Source organism: Neoarius graeffei, chromosome 21, assembly GCF_027579695.1.
Source record: "Neoarius graeffei isolate fNeoGra1 chromosome 21, fNeoGra1.pri, whole genome shotgun sequence".
Classification (NCBI taxonomy): domain Eukaryota; kingdom Metazoa; phylum Chordata; class Actinopteri; order Siluriformes; family Ariidae; genus Neoarius; species Neoarius graeffei.
The window spans coordinates 58465920-58487168 of record NC_083589.1 but is presented as its reverse complement, the minus strand read 5'-3'; the positions used below and the strand labels follow the sequence as shown (position 1 = coordinate 58487168).

The following is a 21249-nucleotide window of genomic DNA, read 5'->3' as shown; positions in this document are numbered from 1 at the left end:
TTTCGTGTCTGAGATAAATCGTTTGTTATTTTCCATGAAAGAAATCTTTATTGAAATCAGTTTTGAATAATAATGCAAATGACGACAAACTTTCAACAATAGTGATGCTTGATGTACATTTTAGACCCAATTTATCCATAAAACATTAACTAAATGACTCCTCCCCCCACCCACCCACCTCATTAGCTGTCTTCAACTCCTGATTCATCCATTCAACTCAAATAAACATCAAGTGATTCAGTCTAACAATCTGTTTTTGGGGCTTATTCTATTAACGGTTATAAAATCTACTGCATAGAACAGAAATGTGATGTCACTTCCTCTGGCAGGAAACTTTAGAAAGGCAGTGAGGTGTGTTCTGTTTCTACCCTCATTAATTTGAACAAAATGTTGATTTTATACCAACAGTAGATTAATTATTTGCCAGATCTGTTATTGTAATATTGGAATGAATTTCTCACTCATTTAAAAAAATAAAAAAAAATTAATAATATTAAAAATAATATCCATAAAACTGTTTTTACATGCCGTGTGGTAGCTAGTTTGAGGTTAGCATGTGGAGTTAAGCCACAAAATGGTGGGAAACGTCAACTCAAAGTCCCTCCCATGCCATGTGGCACATAGGGCGGCGCCGATTTCTGTTTCCGTAGCCCTCAGCCTCTCGCCTATTATAGTGGGGGGGGGGGGGGGGGGGGGGGGTCCTCTGGTAACTGCGAGAGTTTGACTCCCCACTCGCATCTGTATTGCAGCGTGCCTTGCCAGACGGCACTAGGTACCATTTTTTTGATCGTCTTTGGTATGACCCAACTGTGAGTAGAACTTGCAATCTCCCAAACAAGAGGCAGACACGCTAACCACTCGGCCAACTCGCGGTTAAAACGTCAACTCTGTTATCATCAGTTCTGTTAACGGATTGCCCAGTTTGACAATGACCAACAGAGTCAACACTTGAAATGTACCTGCAATTACAGAATGGGCTGTGTGGTCGGGCACTAATCCATTGTAGTGCATTGTGGGATTTGTTTAGAGCACTGGATTATTTTCTATGCTTTCAGACGTTATTAAAGGTCCCATGGCATGAAATTTTCACTTTGAGGTTTTTTAACATTAAAATGAGTTCCTCTGACCTTCTTAAGTCACCCCAGTGGCTAGAAATTTCATAATGTGTAAACCAAACTATGCCCAACATTTGAGAATGGCGCGTCAAAACGGCGCGTTGATAAACTCTTCCCTTTACTACGTCAGCAAGGGAGATTATCCCCACGCCCCCCCTCTGGATTCCCACCCACTGTATGGATTGCCCGCCCAGTTGTAGTGAGGAGACCATAGAGGACACAACATGGCATCACCTAAGCGAGCGAAACATGGAAATTGCGCTGTACATGGATGTGATAACACAGAAAAGAGTCTGTTTTTACTGCCGACGGGAGAGCCCCTGAAGACGCAGTGGCTTAATTTTATTTACTTCAATAATACGCCGTCGAGTCTACCTAAGACGGTGTATGTTTGTCGGAAGCATTTTCCTGATGAATGTTTCCACAACTTGGGACAGTACAGGGCAGGTTTTGCACATCAACTGTCACTGAAGCCTGGGTCCGTACCAAGCATCCCTGCCGCATCAGCCACAAACACCGAACAAGTAAGTGTATAACTGTTAAGTCGTTTTGCCATGTTTTAAAATCGGTGCCACGTTAGCTTTGCAATGACTACATTAGCTGTGCAGCTAACCGCTTCCTGCAGTTAGCCAGGTACTCTGCACTACAAAACCAAAAAGCCTGCAGCATGCTCTGTTATAATAGCCAATCAAAACAGTTTTTACAAAGACACCCACATTCTTTTTTTTAAGTCACTCGTTCATTTTATTTGTTTGTTTGTTCAGTAAAAACCCAAACATTTGTTGAATTCATTTTATTTCCTCGCGTCGCACCTTAATGACGTCAGCGCGCGGTATTTTTCCCTTCACGGTTTGTTCCTTCTCTCTCGCCATAGTAAGACACCCACATCCGCTTGTTCTGACCCACTGGAGGTAGCGTCACAGTGCTGTTAGCCAATCAGAGGTGACACGTTTACATGTCATGAATATTAATGATAAGACCCGCCCCCCACCCTCTACCCTTCCCCGCCTCCTGCTTCTCATTAGCAAAACGACGCACTGGGAAAAGCGCTGAAATGGGGCTTTCTCCCAGGAGGCTATCTCTACGTGCCGAGGGTTCATTTCGAGAAAGGCTGCGGATATAACATCCGGAAACCTCCACGAGCCCGTTTAAAGCATCAACAAACCACCATGCCATGGGACCTTTGACGTCACTAACTAGTGCACTTGTACATACAGCTAGTGTTGGTGTTGTTTCTCCTCCCTCCCCCCTTTCAAAATGGCGTCCATTTCATTTGAGCAATCACTACTTGTAGCTCCACCCACATCCTTGTTTAATGCTTGGCATCCTGGTATCAATGCTAAAGAAAATCAATGTGTGCGTGAGAGAGTGTGTGAGAGAGATAGAGAGAGAGACAGACAGACAGGGCAAGCAAGAACGAGACACAGGAGAGATGCATGCAAAACCATTTCCAGATCCTCATTAATCAACTCTCCACCTGACAACTGAGCTGACAACCCCACGTGTTTGTCATACACACACAAAACACTCAGCTGACTGCCTCTCTAAATACACACAGGAATCAGCCTGCGCACTTGACATTCTAGGAAAGTATTTCCCTTTGATGGTGCCTGTGGTTGCTCTGAAGGCCTAATCAAGTCCAGGTCCTTTTCTCCCGACTAACCTCACTCCAGCGTCTCTCGCTTCCTCTGTACAGCTGGCCACCAAACACTACGCTCTCATGAATATTTCATTCAGCCCATAGTGTGCATGCGTGCGTGCGCGCGTACACGGAGTCACATGATAACTACAATTATATTTCAGGTCAGTGATTCGAGAAACAGAACTGAGGACTAGGCGCTCTACCAAAACTGAGCTAATCGTGTAAAGAGAGAGGGCATGTATTATAGAAAAGCGTGAGTACAATCAACTAAAGCTGAGGGATAGACCGGGAACAAACGAAGCCCAACACACACACACAGCGAATCCTAGTGTTTTGGCTTCATCCTATGATCAGTGTGTGGATAAAAGACTTGGAATCACAAAAAGAGTCACTTTCTGTCTCAAACATGGAGGATTTAAAGGGATTTGTGTGTGTTTGTGTACGTGTGCATGTGTCTATGCATGTGTCAGAAAGAAAAGGGAAAGAGTGAGCAAGAGAGTGAGCGAGCGAGAAAGGAGGGGTTCCTGAATTATTAAAGAGTGTTTTGTTTCACTTAGTGATCTGCAGCTTGTCAGCATGGCATGTGCTCTGGCAACACACAAGACACACACACACATATAGGAGAAGCTGTCTATTTACACAGGGTTGCATCAGAATTGTATTCGTTGTGGAAAGTAAATAACACCAACAGCAGAAAAGGGAAGATATTTTTAAATGTTTTCCTTAAAGTCTTGTTATTTGCGTAATAAAGTTGAAATATGATGCTTGTAAAATATTTATTCACGAAATTATGAGTCTTTACTCAAACACATGGATCACTATGTAGCTGGAGGTCTGTTATGTATAAACAACTCATAATTGTTGACGTAGTTATTTTCGGATGCAAGCAGCATCGAGTGACATCCGTTTAAGAGCTAATAAAAAAAAAAGCTGTTAGGAATACTGTAGGGATTAAAAATCAAGTGCTAACAGCATTTCTATAACTCATTGTGGCCCATGTTCATATCGATCAAGGAACGATGTAGAATACTTACCAATTAGTTTAATCTATTCTAAAATACATCTTGATTTGTTTATACCAATCAACTATGAATTCTTAGGTGTGTATTATTTTTGGATAACAGCACCGATCGGACAGTAGCTCCGGCTGTAACATGAACAACAGGTTTCGAGCATGACTCAATTTCACAGATCAGTTTTTCCACAAATGGGAGATAGTACTTACTTACATTTACTGCTGCATATGATAATATTTATTACATGGCCTTGTTAAATACTCAATTACGGTATTCTATGGTCTGATATTTTCTGAATAACAGCCTGTTGCAATGGACACCATTACGACCATAGACTCTGGAAGACCCCACCCAATCATATACCATATCAATCTGTGCAAAAGCGGCCAGTAAATTCAAGTCTGTTTGTACAGCGCGTTTAACGACAATGTCGCAAAGCAGCTTTACAGAAAATTTGACTTTAAACAAGAGCTAATTTTATTCCTGATGAGCAACGTTCCTGAGGCGACAGTGGTGAGGAAAAACTCCCTCAGATGACAAGAAACCTTGAGAGGAACCAGATTCAAAAGGGAACCCATCCTCATCTGGGTGATAAGTTATGCCGCTTTTCCACTACAAACGCGGCTGAGTCGGGCTGAGCCGTGCCGTGCTGAGTCGAGCTGAGTGGGGCTGTTGGGGTTGCATTTCGACTACAACCGCGCTGAACCGTGCTGGCTGGAAGTGGGTGGACACATTGGGTGGAGTTAGCGAAAGTGGGTGGACGTCAGGTGATGTCGTTAAGCAGCGCAAACAGTGACATCAGTGAGCTTTTAAGCGGTAGTCTCACGACCCGAATAGTAAACAATAAACATGGAGGACATGGAGTCGTTAGTGTTGCTGGTCTTGGTGCTGTGGCTTGTTGTCACCGACAACGCGGACAGATACTGGCAAGAGCGTATAGATGAGGCGAGGCGCATAAGGCATAATTCGTAATTATTCTCCTTCTGGGTTTGCGGTGTTTACAGATCCCAGCGCGCTCGCGGGGCGTGTGTGGGCATGTGAGGACACTCCTCCTCACCAATCAGTGCACAGGGGAGTGTCTGCTCACGCCCCCAGCCTCACTCGGCACGGCTTGGCTCGCTTCAGCCCCACTCCAAAACCGTGCGAGTTTTAGGGGCTAAGCAGGGCTGAAACGAGCTGAGTCGTGCTGGTTTTTGGTAGTCGAAACGCGAGCCGTGTCGGGCTGAAGTGAGCTGAAGTGAGCTGAAAAAGGGTAGTGGAAAAGGGCCATTTGTGTGATTATAAATAACTGTCCCCTAGATAGGCTACAGTAGTCAAAGTACAACTAGGTAACCAGGAAATTCGTTACAGTTTTAACACGAAGTCTATTTTGTTCAAGTTATCAACTCTTCACTGATGGAGACTTGAGTGCAAAACTGTTCATGACAACTGCAGTCCTAAAGTTATCATGGTGATTGTAGTCCTCAGCCATCAAAGCAAAACTCCAAGTGTCCAGAGCCACTCTTTACATTTTCTTGCTTTAATAATCAAAGTATAGCAAGAACGTCAGCTCATTCGGGTCACCCTGGGCCAAAAACAGACCTCACTCCATCAGAAGTGGAAATGTTCAGTTTAACGTGAATTAAAACACTAAGGAGGCTAATCTTAGGAAGGCGATAGAGTTCACATTGCCTGGGATCCAAGCGTAGACTAACTTTTTTCTTCATGGAAGCAATAAAATAAATTTCACATCAATAACAAGTAAGGTAAATTAGCAGGATAATACACAGCGAACTGGATATTATTGCAAAATAATCCCCTTCGCTTTGCACCAGAGTCCCGCATCACTCTGTCAAGGTTTATTTAAATAATACTGGCTGGTGTTGAGTGGTATATCAGATATATTCCATTCAGCTAGCGTGATACTGAACGAGTCGAAGACAAGTTCCAGCTGGAATATATCTGATAGACCACGAAAAAAAGCCAGCCAATATTATTATTATACATACGCATTCCTTTTGAGTGTTCGTGTCTTTCTCTTTCAAAATTCTGTCAAAATCTTCCGTGTTTAACGACGCAAACCTGGCGGCCATGTTTGTTTACACGTTGTCACAGTTGCTCGCTATTGCGGAAGTTTTGCATCTCCGATGTGTCAAGTCATGTTGTCTTGACAACCATGCGATATCGTAAACCATATTCAACGCTCATTCTCCATTGGGTAGAGTGACGTAATACACGTAGGATAATACACGATATGCTAACAATATTACATGCTATCAAACCAGATGAATGAAACTCGCTAGAAGGAAATAGAACACGTTTTTATTCCATCGAAAAAGTGTCCTGTATAGATAACAATTCACAATAATAACCGGCGCGCTGTACATTATCCCTTACTGAGTTGACATACAAGCTATTTTTTGAAATTTATCGAGTGTCTCCCTGTCAGCAGACAAACACCAAGATTAACAATGAGAACTCAAAACCATGAACTGCAGAACGATGCCTCAATGCTACCTAGAACCTGAAAGCAGAACATTTAATTCATGTTCAGTAGATTGTAGAGCAGGGTTTACTTCAAATAGGGTTTACTATATGTTCACACAACAAATACTACAATTAGTAGCAATTTTCTATTTTATTTATGAACAAGTGAATAAACACAAAGTGAATAAACAGGTTTTACATGTATATTCGAGCATGACTGGGATTTAGAAATTTCTGTGCATCTTAAGAGAACATAACCGAGACCTCAGACACAACTCAGCAATGCAAATGAGCATGAAACGGCTGGCACTCGAGCGGGTGAGAGGAATCTGTGATAAGTAAATGTCATCCTGTGAGCGTTTCTGCCTTTTAATTAGAAATTAGAATAATCAGAAACGTCAGTAAACTTTTGCCCACAGGCTAAAAAAAAAAAAAAAAAAAAAAAAAAAACTTCTCTCAGTCAAGATTTGAGATTTAATGTCGGAGTTATTATTAATTTAACAAGGTCCTTATTAACATTCATGCTCCATGCAGAAATTAGTGCACGTTCTTCCTCTCCTTCACATTTTTCCTAAATAAATAAACACCAGATAAATCGCCTGGTTTTTTTTTTTAAGAAATCTCAAAAAACAAGCAGCCACACAATGTCAGAGTTTCACTTTGATAATCTACATCACGTTAAATCTAAGAAGAAAGAAAGAAAAAGGTCCTCGGAAATCACTACACGGCCCAAACCTCAAGATCAGGGCTCGACTGATTAAAGTTCCAACACAAAGAGCTGCTGAAGAGAGCCTGCTCAACGTCACTTTACACACTCGACTCAGATCCTGCTTCACTTAGCAATCGTGTCCTACTATGAACTTAACAGAGAAACGTCCATCCAGAACCACTGAGCTTCAACTCCACCGTATCATGCTTTGATTACATCAAATGAGCAGGATTTTTTTTTTTTTTTACAAAGTAGGTTGTGTGTTAAATAGTAAAGTCTGAATGTGTCTCGAGCCAGAGGTTTGGAGACGGTACAGAATGAACTCGTTCACATTCAGGGTGGCAAACTCTGCCACGGAGGCCAGAGCCAAAACCAGCTCTCGCATGAAGAATCAGAGATAAACACATGATGAACATAAAAAAAAAAAATACAAAATCCTATATCCATCACAGATTGTTACATGTTCTTTCTTCCCCCCCAATAAGAACATGTAATCCGGTCCCTACGCAGTTGTATAACGCTTCATCTGAGCGGTGCAATGTGACGTATTCAGCACAACGCCTCGCCGCGGGGATCCGTGCATACCTCCGCTGCACTGTCTCAATGTGTTATGGCCATTAGGAGTGGCTCTGGGGCGATGCACGGCGGCTGTGGAGCTATAATGGAAACAAAATGTTTCTCTTTCTGCGGCTGGGGAGCCGGGGCTCCGTTTCAAAAGAAACCGTATTCGCCATGCCCCCAATGACTCCGAGATGCTTTTAGACTCTGACTGTGAAAAAGGGAAAAGACAGGGAGAGGCTGCGAGAGGGAGTGAGAGAACAATATTAAACGCAAGTGAGAGAAAGGATTATGGGGAGAGAAAAAAAAAAAAAGAGCGCGCTTTACAGTGACTGCGCAAAAAGCAATGCATAGCGCCTGGAATGTGCGTTAGACAAGGCAGGAACGGTTCTTTGAGTCTCTATGATGCTGATCCCAGAGTGAGGACGGTCCGGTCAGCTCAGTCCCTGCTGGACCTGATCCGACTGGAAGGATGCTTTAGCAGGGATGGAAGTGAAGACCAATATGTTCTTCAGATTACACAAATAACGTGTTCTAAGTAAACACGGAGACGAACAGGACGCGCACTGTTCAAGGTTTTAAGAGTATCGAGACTGGGATCTCTATGAGGACACAAAAGGAAAGGAAGAAAACGTAAAATGCAAAAGAAAGGAGCAAAGCAAATAAAATAAAGGAGACAAGAAACAGAGTTCACGTTTCAGCCACGCCCACTTTAGGGTTTAATCTGAATACACACGTACGGATAGGTGGAGCATTAAAATAAGCACATAGTGTCACTGTGGTCCAACTCTACATGATATCCACAACACGTTTCAGAAACCATACACTAAAAAAAGTGTATACAAGTTGATAATGCTGGACCTAAGAGACACTACATCTACCTAGCAATCACACACACACACCACGTTACTCAAAACACATTAGACCTCATTTACAACTCGTATCTGGGTTGGCTCCATATTTTACACACCAGCATGCACGACTCAGTCTGTACTAAAGTTAGCAGTGTGGTGAAGCACTGAGTGTGAGGATTAAGTCATAAACCAGGAGCTTGGAGCTGGACTATGGTTCACTGTGTCATTTCTGAGAAGAGCAGAGTCCTTCGCCATCAAAAACACAACTGGTCCCCTACTTTTAGACATCATAAATTTAAATACATGGCTATTTTGTGTGTGTGTGTGTGGATATGAACCAAGTCTCAAACACAAAGACCATGGTCCTACACTGCCATCTACAGGCACTATACACATAAAATATATAAAGTGTACGCGCGCATGATCTACCTTTTTCTGGAGCACGGTGACTTTGCGCTCTTTGACGTCGAGCATGTCTTTAAGGTCGTGGATTTCTCCATTGAGTGTGCCTTTCTCCTCTGACATCTCCTGGATCTGCTTCGTCTTCTTATTCAGCATGGCTTCCTTCTCCTCCAGGCGCAGGCGTAGGGCATCCACCTGACACACACACACACACACCATTTAAAAGGCTACAGACTTTCACAGGAGTACTGATTAAACCAAAGTGAACCTTCACACCATAGTTTTAGCTCCTCATTATTTTTATTTATCGATTAATTCCCTGCAATATATACAATATACCGTCTAATAAATACGCTACAGCGCTACTGAATTCTCAATTCAGGTTGATCAGTGTTTGTGTTGATTTATGTTCTATAACAGCACCTCCGACAGTAGTAATAGTTTATGTTCATGCACTCGTACTACTACATTTCGTTTCTATAGCAACAACATACACAGAGACTCATTTGGCAGACGCTCCAGATGAGCTACACCTATTAATAATAGATATATCAAATAAACACATGAGCCGTACACTATAAAAGGTAGAAAAAAAGCAGGATGTTTCATTCTTTAATTAATAAAAAAAAAGTTATCATGGAAATAAACGTTTGCTGTGGCTATTGGCATAATTCTGCTCCAATTTCTTCTTTAATGGATTAAAAAAAAAAAAAAAACCTAATTCAGACTCAGACTGACCAAAAAAAAAAAAAAAAAAACAGCAGCAGTGCTAATATTATCATTACCGCACCATTGACTTAAACTCATCTCCATATAGATAGCATCATCCAAAATAGCGTATTCATTGTTCTGAAAAATATTCACTGTCACTCGGAATAAATCTTAAATTATGTTGGCTGGTGTTATAAATGACTGATATTACAGTGAGCCTGACTGGGGATAAAAAACAAAAAACACATTCACTCCAAATGAACCTTAATGTATTTATTGTTTTTCAAACAAGTGAAGCGTTATAATTCAAAATTTCCAAATGAGGCTTTAACTTCTTGCTTGATGCAACACTGCCCCCTAGTGGTACCTACTCCATATGACAACATTTACACGACCCTAAACTCTGTGTTGAAAACACCGTAGGAGATTTTTCACGTTCAATTGTCCCGGAAATTTCCGCACACAATTTCAGATTAAGATTGTGAATAAAACCCTCAACGAAACCTTGAAACAATTCTCACGAACAAACATTTTGTCGAAGCAAATTAGATTAGATGAGATTCACTTTATTCATCCCACATCGGGGAAATTCACGTGTTACAGTAACAAGAAAATGTCAAACAGATAACAAAACTGAAATAAAAATTAGACAAACGAAGGATTAAATACAGAGGGCTATTTGCATTATCTACCGTCAAAAAGTATAGAAAAATTGCCTTATTGAGAGGCTCGGAAAAATTGCACATTACAGGTAGACTCTGTATATATACACGCATATTCAAACATTTTATTTATATATATATATATATATATATATATATATATATATATATATATATATATATATATATATATATATATATATATAAATGGCTAACCCAAGGCAGGACAGTCCTAATCATGAAGGACCCCCAGAAGGGACCCATCCCATCCAACTACCGGCCAATTACCTGTCTCTGCACAACATGGAAGGCCCTGTCAGGCATCATTGCGGCAAAAACGAGTAAGCATGTGGCTCAATACATGAGCGAGGCACAGAAAGGGATTGGCAATAACACCAGAGGAGCCAAGCACCAGCTACTGGTCGATAGAACAGTCGCCCGAGACTGTAAGAAGAGACAGACAAACCTCTGCACTGCCTGGATTGACTACAAGAAAGCCTACGACTCAATGCCACACACATGGATACTGGAATGTCTGGAACTGTATAAGATCAACAGGAACCTAAGGACCTTCATCCAGAACTCAATGGAAATGTGGAAGACAACCCTAGAGGCCAACTCAAAACCCACTGCCCAAGTCAACATCAAGTGCGGCATATACCAAGGAGATGTGCTATCACCACTGCTGTTCTGCATAGGCCTGAACCCCCTCAGTCAGATCATCACGAAGAGCGGCTACGGGTACCGATTCCGTAGTGGGGCAACAATCAGCCACCTGCTCTACATGGATGACATCAAGCTGTATGCCAGGAACGAGCGAGAAATAGACTCGCTGATCCACACCACCCGGATCTACAGCGATGACATAGGGATGTCATTCGGATTGGACAAGTGTGGCCGGATGGTCTCAAAGAGAGGCAAGATGATCCGGACTGAGGGGATTGACCTACCAGAGGGCAACATAGGTGATATCCAAGACAGCTACAAGTACCTTGGCATCCCACAGGCTAATGGAAACCATGAAGAGGCCACAAGGAAGTCAACCACAGCCAAATACCTCCAGAGAGTAAGGCAGGTCCTGAAAAGTCAGCTGAATGGTAAGAACAAGGTCCGAGCCATCAACATGTACGCACTACCAGTCATCAGATACCCCGCTGGTATCATAAACTGGCCAAAGGAGGAGATCGAAGCCACAGATATCAAGACTAGAAAGCTCCTCACCATGCATGGAGGGTTCCACCCCAAGTCCAGCACCCTGAGACTATACACTAAGCAGAAAGAGGGAGGCCGAGGGCTAGTGAGCGTCAAGACCACGGTCCAGGATGAAACATCGAAAATCTGAGAATACATCAGAAAGATGGCCCCAAAGAATGAACTGCTAAGTGAATGTCTCAGGCAGCAGAACCCTGATGAGAGTGCAGAGGAGGAGGAGGAACAGACAACCTGGAGAGACAAACCCCTACATGGCATGTACCACCGTCAGATAGAGGAAGTGGCTGATATCAAGAAATCCTACCAGTGGCTGGATAATGCAGGACTGACAGACAGCACAGAGGCACTAATCATGGCAGCACAAGAACAGGCCATAAGCACAAGAGCCATAGAGGCCAGGATCTACCAGAGTAGATCAGACCCAAGATGCAGACTGTGCAAAGAAGCCCCTGAAACAGTCCAGCACATAGTAGCAGGGTGTAAGATGCTAGCTGGATCAGCGTACATGGAGAGGCACAACCAAGTGGCTGGGATAGTATACAGGAACATCTGCAACCAGTATGGAATAGAAGTACCCAAAGTCCCAATGGGCCATACCACAGAAGGTGGCTGAGAACAACAGGGCCAAGGTTCTGTGGGACTTCAGCTTCCAGACTGACAAACAGATCCTGGCTAACCAACCGGACATAGTGGTGGTGGACAAAGAGCAGAAGAGGGTGGTGGTGATAGATGTGGCGATCCCAGCTGACGCCAACATCAGGAAGAAGGAACATGAGAAACTTGAGAAGTATCAAGGGTTGAAAGAGCAGCTGGAACGGATGTGGAAGGTCAAGGGTTGCATGGTCCCCGTGGTAGTGGGGGCACTTGGGGCAGTAACCCCCAAACTGGGAGAGTGGCTCCAGCAAATCCCAGGAACAACATCTGAAGCCTCAGTCCAGTAGAGCGCAGTCCTAGGAACATCGAAGATACTGCGCAGAACCCTCAAACTCCCAGGCCTCGGGTAGAGGACCCGAGCTTGAGGATGACATGGATACCACCCCCCCGCCGGGGGTGAGAAGGATATATATATATATATATATATATATATATATATATAGTTTAGGGCCTATATTAATTGCACATAATTGCATCGATGAGAGATGGCAGAGGTAGTAGTGGTGAAGTGCAAATATAACGACAAACAGGTTATTGGTGCTACGTTACAAGTTGTGGGTGTTATACAGTCTGACAGCAGTAGGTATTAATAGTATAAATTAATAACACGTACGATGAAAAGTAGATTTACCTTCACCACTCAGAACTCGATAACTAATTTCTGCACATTCTCAAGTTTTTCACAGCAATTTGCCAACTTTTACACTTTTTTTGGCTGATGAAATAAATGTACTGCTTATCCATTTATCGTTACATGGAATGGTGTCCAACATCCATCCATGCAACAAGTTAGCTCCTGTTTTCACTTACACTACAGCATCTGTTCACTCATCAGCCTCTTTCTCTCTCCAAGTTAATAACCAATCTGAAAAAGTTTACTTCTGACTGTTAAAAGGCACTGAAACTGGAAACTCCTTCCATAAACGTTAAACAAACATTTCCTTAAAGAAAACTTCAAACAATAGCGTATTAAAATGTGTGCATTAATATAAACTGAACTGCAGGTACAGAAAATTAAATCAACACCTTCTGACCAATCAGAACAGCGAATTCAACAGTGCTGTGGTGTAAAGAGAGAGAATAACTGTTTACTGCAGCTATAGCGTCGGTGAGAACAGGAATTAACTCGCCTCCTGGACGTTCAACAACATTAAATGGAGCTAAAAACTGTTAAAAAGCATGAAGCGTCAATCTTTAATAAATTCAACGCTGCAATCGTTGGCAAAATCACAAATGTATAAGCAGAATAACCCATCCAGACCACTGTGTTTTATGCAAACAATGCACTTTATTATATGGAAGCGAGTGTTTTACTGGGAAATACACCACTTGTATTTTCATATGAGCGCCATCCAGGACACGGAGAACCAAAACCGTGATCAATCTCCAGATCACTCATGAGGAAATTGATGAATTCTTTAGATAAATTTGGGGACTTTGTTTGGGAATGTGTCTATATAATAAAAAGAAAAAAATCACCCGCTGGCCTGAAGATATGAAGTTTATCTTCTCGTGTTGAAAAATGAAGTACATTGCAAATCTGAGTGACATATTTAAATAATATTGGCTGGCTTTTATTTTGTGGTCTATCAAATATATTCCATTCTGCTAGCATGATACTGAATGAGTCCAAGATGAGTAGCTGAATGAAATATATCTGATATACCATGAAAAAAAGCCATCATTATTATTATTCATACGCATTCCTTCCGGGTGTTCAACGCGTCTTTCTCTTTCAAAATTCTCTCAAAAGCTTCCGTCTTGAACAAAGCAAACCTGGCGGCCACGTTCGTTTACAGATGGTCACAGTCGCTTGCTTGCGCAGAAATTTTGCGTCTCTCTTCCAGTTTTTCGACGTCTGTTGGCATGTTTTTCTCTTGTAAATATACGTGAAGAATATCTAATGAAGTTTTAATGGCCTTTCGGGTGTTCAACAAGTCTTTAGTTTCAGTTTATTTATTTAGTGCTTAGTTATAGCATAACTAATCCTGGCAATAGCACTGGATTAGCCTCGTCATTTCCCTTTCCCAGCAAAGAAAGAAATGCTTCTGCGCGTGCACAGCAGAAAACTCTCTCACTGGATATTCGCATCAGCTCTGACATGTGACGTCATGTTGTCTTGACAACCATGCAATATTGTAAACCATATTCAACGCTCATTCTCCATTGGGTAGAGCGGCGCAATACATGCAAGATAAGCAATATGCTAACAATATTGCATGCTATCGAACCAAATGAATGAAACCCACTAGAAGGGAATAGAACTTTTTTTATTCCATCGGAAAAGTGTCCTGTATGGATAATAATTCCTGATATTCGACTCCGATGACATCACTCCCAGTGTTTTCCTGCTGACTAGACACACGTTGTCAAAATGGTGAACTGGTTCCAAATTAAAATTCTTTTGATTAACTTGTGTATTTTTTTTTGTGGATGTGTCCATATAATATAAAGAACATTACACGGTGGTACGAAGATCTGAAATTTATCTTCTCGTGTTGAAAACGTGTTTATATGTAAACTTCACATCTTTGCACAACCGTGTAAAATAAATAAATAAATAAATAAATAGATAAATAAATAGTGTGTGTGTTACGGAGATACAACAGAATTTATTCATGGTGCAGTAATGCATGCATGCACGTGTGTGTGTGTTACCTCTGTCTGCAGAATGGCAGCTCGCTGTTCTTTGGCGGTTAGAGACTCTTTAAGGACGTCGATGTGCTGCTTGCTGTCTGAGAACTGATTGGTGAGCGTCTCGAGTTTGGTCTGTAGGCCTAGAAGTTCTGTGTCCTTCCTGGAGAGGTCCTGCTTCACCTGGTCAATCTGCACAACACAGACAGCTCGTGAGCTCAAGTTACATCTGTACATGCACTACCTTCGTCATCTCAGTTTTTACTTCTCTCTCTCTCTCATGATGTGCAGTTCAAACCTAGTCAAACAGCAACACAGTTCCCTGTATTTTGGCTTTAGGGGGATTTGAAATGACACACCGAGGACGTTACACGACAGAAACATGAATTAAAATCATAAACCCATTGTTTATTCAAGGAAATCCCAGTAACACTATTTGGATTAAGGCACAATTATCAAGCGCCTATAGACTGCCATGAACCAGTCTATCAACAGATTCTTAAAAACACGTCTACAGAGCGAAAGTGTTCATCATGATCCGGAGATCACGAGTTTGAACATCGACGACGACACAGATATCCGTAGCCAGGTGGTCAAGAGAGCAAAACTGGCTGCGCACTCTCGGTGGGAGGGGCGAACACACTCTCCACCGTCAGTCACATCACAATGATACTAGCCAATCACAAGCATCTGTGAGCTCATGTATATGGAAAAGGGTAGACAGCACTTCCCTCTGTGTTACAATGCCTGTGAGCATAAACAATAGTGGATGGGAAAACGGGAGGTAATTTTTTTTAATTATTAATTTAAAAAAAAAAAAACAGAGCACTGTACACAAAACTGTTTTCATGCCCAATACTGTTAACGATGATTTTAAAGAATGCAAGTAAACAGATCTGACTCATATCACCTGCAACATACAGGTTTCTTGCTTATACAAGTTAAACACAGTCGAGAATTTCAGAAAGTTGATTTCTGCGTCTATCTAGTAGAAAATGTGTATTAATTAATTAAATGTGTATTAGTAGAAAATTCCATATTTTCATGAAACAAGTTTTGTTTAATTCTGACTCATGATGATGTTTATTCATCTCTCGACAACAGAGTCAGCATGAACTTGAGTCTGGAACTGAAACGTGATGACAGACCACAAAAAATGACAAGCTGACTTTCACTTTTCTACAGAGCTTCAACAAGAAGAAACCGGACTGTGTTCATAAACTAAGTAGAAAAATAGATTAGTGAATAATCTAGAGCCTCTTTAGATTACGCACTAAACATCCAAGTGTAAACACTGAACATATTTGCCCCTTTTCCACCAAAGCAGTTCCAGGGCTGGTTCGGGGCCAGTGCTTAGTTTGGAACCGGGTTTTCTGTTTCCACTGACAAAGAACTGGCTCTGGGGCCAGAAAAACCGGTTCCAGGCTAGCACCAACTCTCTGCTGGGCCAGAGGAAAGAACCGCTTACGTCAGCGGGGGGGCGGAGTTGTTAAGACCAACAACAATAACAAGACCGTGAAAGATCGCCATTTTTAAGCGGCGAGAAGCAGCAGCTGTACAAACGCGAAGTCATCCATTATTATTATTGTTGTTGCTGCTGCTGCTTCTTCAGTGTTGTTTTTGCTTCGATATTCACGCCAAGGTTCATGCAAACGTAGCGACGTAACTGACGTATACAGCGGCGTAATGACGTATACAACGATGTAACTGACGTGGCTCCGCTTGCAAACTGGTTCTCAGCTGGCTCGCAAGTTGATCGAGTTGTGAACCAGCACCGGCTCTGAACCAGCCCTGGAACTGATTTGGTGGAAAAGGGGTACTTGTTAAGAATGAGTTGATATACTGGTTAATGACAAGCTGATGACAGTCTCGTGATTGTGTAAACCGCACACTTCCACACAAGAATTCCGATTCTTAACCCAAACATTCGATATTGGACAATATCAGAGAATCTACTATAATAAATTAATTAAATAGGATGCAATTTAGGAACCTCAGATCATTCTGTGATGAACTTTGTTGAGAATCTAGGGTAGGCCGAGTTCAAGTTCACAAATGATGACTACGCAAAGGAGGACTATTTTACAAGTTTCTGAGCTCCAAGCAAATCGCCTCACTAGCCTAGTTACACATCAGTGAAAAATATGAAATTCACATTCACACACCTGTCCTCAGTCCTTTTTAACAAAGAAATTTATAACTTATAATAATCATTAATAATCTATTTATGATTGTTGCTTTGATTCACTTCAAATCACTGACTTAAATCGATGCGCCCCGAGTGTCTGCAGTGAACAATCCAAATAAAGTTGTAATAATCAGAAAATTAAATTTAAATATTAGAGAAGTTATTTTGATTCGCTCTGGGCCATACCATACACTTACTCCCAGTGGACTGTGCTTAAAAAGCCAATCTGATATCAAACACCTGTTGATCATCACACACAATAAGGTCTGGGGGCAAAAACACACCAGATAGTGTTTAAGTGATCGTTTAATATGTGTACAGAGAGAGAGAGAGAGAGAGAGAGACAGACACACACCGTCTCAATACAATCCCAACATGCATGGAAGAGAGCAGCAGGTTAGCAGAGGCACTAGTTGCAGTCACCCTGGGGAGGAAAAGTGGACAAATTACAGCAGCACACGAGAAGAAAAGCAGAAAGAAGTAGAGAAGAAGAATGACTGACGGACAAACAGGGAGGAGGGAAGCAAAAGAGAACTAGTGTTGATCTGGAGGGATATTAGTGCTCTGAGCCCAACTCCAACAGCACTACGGGGACCAGAGTGGGAAACAGGACAGAAAGGAAGATTTAAAAAAAAAAGCCCAAAACAGTGCCAGGGAGTCTAGCGTGGCGTCCGACCTTTCAGCACAGCCGCGGGTGAAGCCCTGCTTTCCTGATCACAGGGAGAACGAGTGAAACCCGATGACTCACTCACTCTTTTAGCCCACGTCACTGCCTCCTCAGCCCAGATCCGGCTATTGTGTCCAGAGATAACCACTGATAAGCCGCAGGGAATGTCTAATCCACCTCCAATCTGTTTCCATGCACCGCACCTTACCCACGCCCACTGATCCCACTGCTCACGCTGTAGCTGTTTATGTTTATCCTCCCTCGACTTCACCCAGGACTTCGTTTAAAGAGGCAGTGACTGATTTGATTTAAGGAAACAAACTCTCTGGTCAATCACCATGCTTTAAGAATGGAGATTTTAACCCACTTTAATACGAAGCCGATATGATCCTTGGATTAAAGCAGTGTAACAATAATCCAACTTGTGCATCTAAAACTTCTTTTCCACTGCTTTTCCACTGCACATTCTGAACCAAGAAACAGGAACCTAAAGAACTTTGAGCTTAAGTTTCCCCCCTTTTTTGGGGGGGGGGGGGGGGGGGGGGGGGCAGGGGTAGTAGAAGGAACGAAGGAAGGAAAGGTCGTTAAACAGAGGGAACGAAAGAAGGAAGGTCATTAAACAGGGAACAAAAGAAAGGTTGTTAAACAGAGGGAACGAAGGAAGGAAAGGTCGTTGACAGAGGGAACGAAGGAAGGAAAGGTCGTTAAACAGAGGGAACGAAGGAAGGAAAGGTCGTTGAACAGAGGGAACGAAGGAAGGAAAGGTCGTTAAACAGAGGGAACGAAGGAAGGAAAGGTCGTTAACAGAGGGAACGAAGGAAGGAAAGGTCGTTAAACAGAGGGAACGAAGGAAGGAAAGGTCGTTTAACAGAGGAAACGAAGGAAGGAAAGGTCGTTTAACAGAGGAAACGAAGGAAGGAAAGGTCGTTGAACAGAGGGAACGAAGGAAGGAAAGGTCGTTGAACAGAGGGAACGAAGGAAGGAAAGGTCGTTAAACAGAGGGAACAAAGGAAGGAAGGTCGTTGAACAGAGGGAACAAAAGAAGGAAGGTCGTTGAACAGAGGGAACGAAAGAAAATGATCGTTAAATAGGGAACAAAAGAAAGGTCGTTAAACAGAGGGAACGAAGGAAGGAAAGGTCGTTAACAGAGGGAACGAAGGAAGGAAAGGTCGTTGACAGAGGGAACGAAGGAAGGAAATGTCATTGACAGAGGGAACGAAGGAAGGAAAGGTCGTTGAACAGAGGGAACGAAGGAAGGAAAGGTCGTTAACAGAGGGAACGAAGGAAGGAAAGGTCGTTGACAGAGGGAACGAAGGAAGGAAATGTCATTGACAGAGGGAACGAAGGAAGGAAAGGTCGTTGAACAGAGGGAACGAAGGAAGGAAAGGTCGTTGAACAGAGGGAACGAAGGAAGGAAAGGTCGTTAAACAGAGGGAACGAAGGAAGGAAGGAAGGTCGTTGAACAGAGGGAACAAAAGAAGGAAGGTCGTTGAACAGAGGGAACGAAAGAAGGAAGGTCGCTGAACAGAGGGAACGAAGGAAGGAAAGGTCGTTAAAAGAGGGAACGAAGGAAGGAAAGGTCGTTGACAGAGGAAACGAAGGAAGGAAAGGTCGTTAACAGAGGGAACGAAGGAAGGAAAGGTCGTTGAACAGAGGGAACGAAGGAAGGAAAGGTCGTTAAACAGAGGGAACGAAGGAAGGAAAGGTCGTTGACAGAGGGAACGAAGGAAGGAAAGGTCGTTGAACAGAGGGAACGAAGGAAGGAAAGGTCGTTGACAGAGGGAACAAAGGAAGGAAAGGTCGTTGAACAGAGGGAACGAAGGAAGGAAAGGTCGTTAAACAGAGGGAACGAAGGAAGGAAAGATCGTTGAACAGAGGGAACGAAGGAAGGAAAGGTCGTTGAACAGAGGGAACGAAGGAAGGAAAGGTCGTTGAACAGAGGGAACGAAGGAAGGAAAGGTCGTTGAACAGAGGGAACGAAGGAAGGAAAGGTCGTTGAACAGAGGGAACGAAGGAAGGAAAGGTCGTTGAACAGAGGGAACGAAGGAAGGAAAGGTCGTTGAACAGAGGGAACGAAGGAAGGAAAGGTCGTTGAACAGAGGGAACGAAGGAAGGAAAGGTCGTTGAACAGAGGGAACGAAGGAAGGAAAGGTCGTTAACAGAGGGAACGAAGGAAGGAAAGGTCGTTGAACAGAGGGAACGAAGGAAGGAAAGGTCGTTAAACAGAGGGAACGAAGGAAGGAAAGGTCGTTGACAGAGGGAACGAAAGAAGGAAGGTCGTTGAACAGAGGGAACAAAAGAAGGAAGGTCGTTGAACAGAGGGAACGAAAGAATGATCGTTAAATAGGGAACAAAAGAAAGGTCGTTAAACAGAGGGAACGAAGGAAGGAAAGGTCGTTGAACAGAGGGAACGAAAGAAGGAAAGGTCATTAAACAGAGGGAACGAAGGAAAGGTCGTTAAAAAGAGGGAACGAAAGAAGGAAAGGTCATTTAAACAGAGGGAACAAAAGAAAGAAAAGAAAGGTCGTTAAACAGAGGGAACAAAAGAAAGAAAAGAAAGGTCGTTAAACAGAGGGAACGAAAGAAGGAAAGGTCGTAAACAGAGGGAACGAAAGAAAGAAAGGATAGTAGAACAGAAAGAAAGAGAAAGATCATAACAGGGAACAGAAAGATAGAGGAACAGAAGGAAAGAAAAAGATCATGAACTAGAGGGAACAGGAAGACAGACACACACAACTGGGAATTCTGCTCTCCGATTAGAAAATCCTTAAGTATTATTAATTTGCCAGTAATTACATTTGTTTATTCATACTTTTTTTTTAATAGCTGCATTTCATTTTGTGGCGTATCCTGTTATCACTTCTACATCATCGCAGCTGTAAACAGTCAGTCATTCCCTCACAGAAACCATCACCATATCAACTACTATACATTTTTCTTTGTTAAATAAGTATTTAATCTGTTTATTATTAGCGCGAGATTATGTGGCGCGTAAGCTACATGACTTGCTGTGAAAGTTACTATAAAAACAATAACGAGCTCATTAATATAAAGCTGTGATTTAAATGACAGCAGGCACTACTGTCAGAGCTGCTGTTACAGAAAACTAATCAACATTTTCCTTCTAATTAATCAGAATCAAGAATTCAACCGCACTGTCGTAAAAAACATTTCACTGTGCCTTGTGCAGTGGGAGGAAGGGAAAAAAAGCGTCAATCACTCCTCTAAAGGGACGCAGGAGTGCGTTTCCATGAGGATTCCCGAGTGCCCTGTTCTCTGTGTGATGAGGAAAGCAGGGTAGTGTGTGCTCTAAGCTGCCTCTCCGTGTGTCTTACTGCAGAGAGTTCCCGCTGCAGCTCAGCCGTTCGCTTTCTCAGCTCCTCGGCCTGGGTCTCGCTCTGAGACAGCTCCTCCTTCAGCTGCTCTACCTGTCAGGAGAGGCTGCCATTACTGCAACAACCACAGCATTCCCAAAGCAACGCAACGGCCACTCTGCATGTGAGCGGTCAACATGCAGGTCATGGGGCGAGGTCTTAACCTGAGCACAGTATGCCGACCGATCAGTATTCATTCAATCAGCATGCAGGAAAAAGGAGGCCTCGTTTAACCAACGTGCACTAAAATAAAGTAGGTGATTGTTAAAAAGCTCATTTCAATTAACTTGAAGGCACCAAGAAACTGTCACATGGATATTATACAACTGTGAATCAGATCAAAACCAATCACAGGGTGAGTAAAAGGTTAAAGCTGGGGTTCTCA

At 42.6% G+C, this 21249-nt stretch overlaps 1 protein-coding gene across 1 annotated transcript in view; it reads right to left on the bottom strand.

The window, feature by feature from the left end:
• The window catches only part of erc1b (ELKS/RAB6-interacting/CAST family member 1b), a 395220-nt gene that overhangs the window by 290383 nt on the left and 83588 nt on the right, over positions 1–21249 (bottom strand). Inside the window, exons 6-7 of the mRNA XM_060903423.1 lie at positions 14660–14827; positions 8790–8957 (exon numbers count right to left, since the gene is read on the bottom strand). Of these exons, the coding sequence (XP_060759406.1) occupies positions 8790–8957; positions 14660–14827 (336 nt within the window). The remainder of the gene's footprint in view (positions 1–8789; positions 8958–14659; positions 14828–21249) is intronic.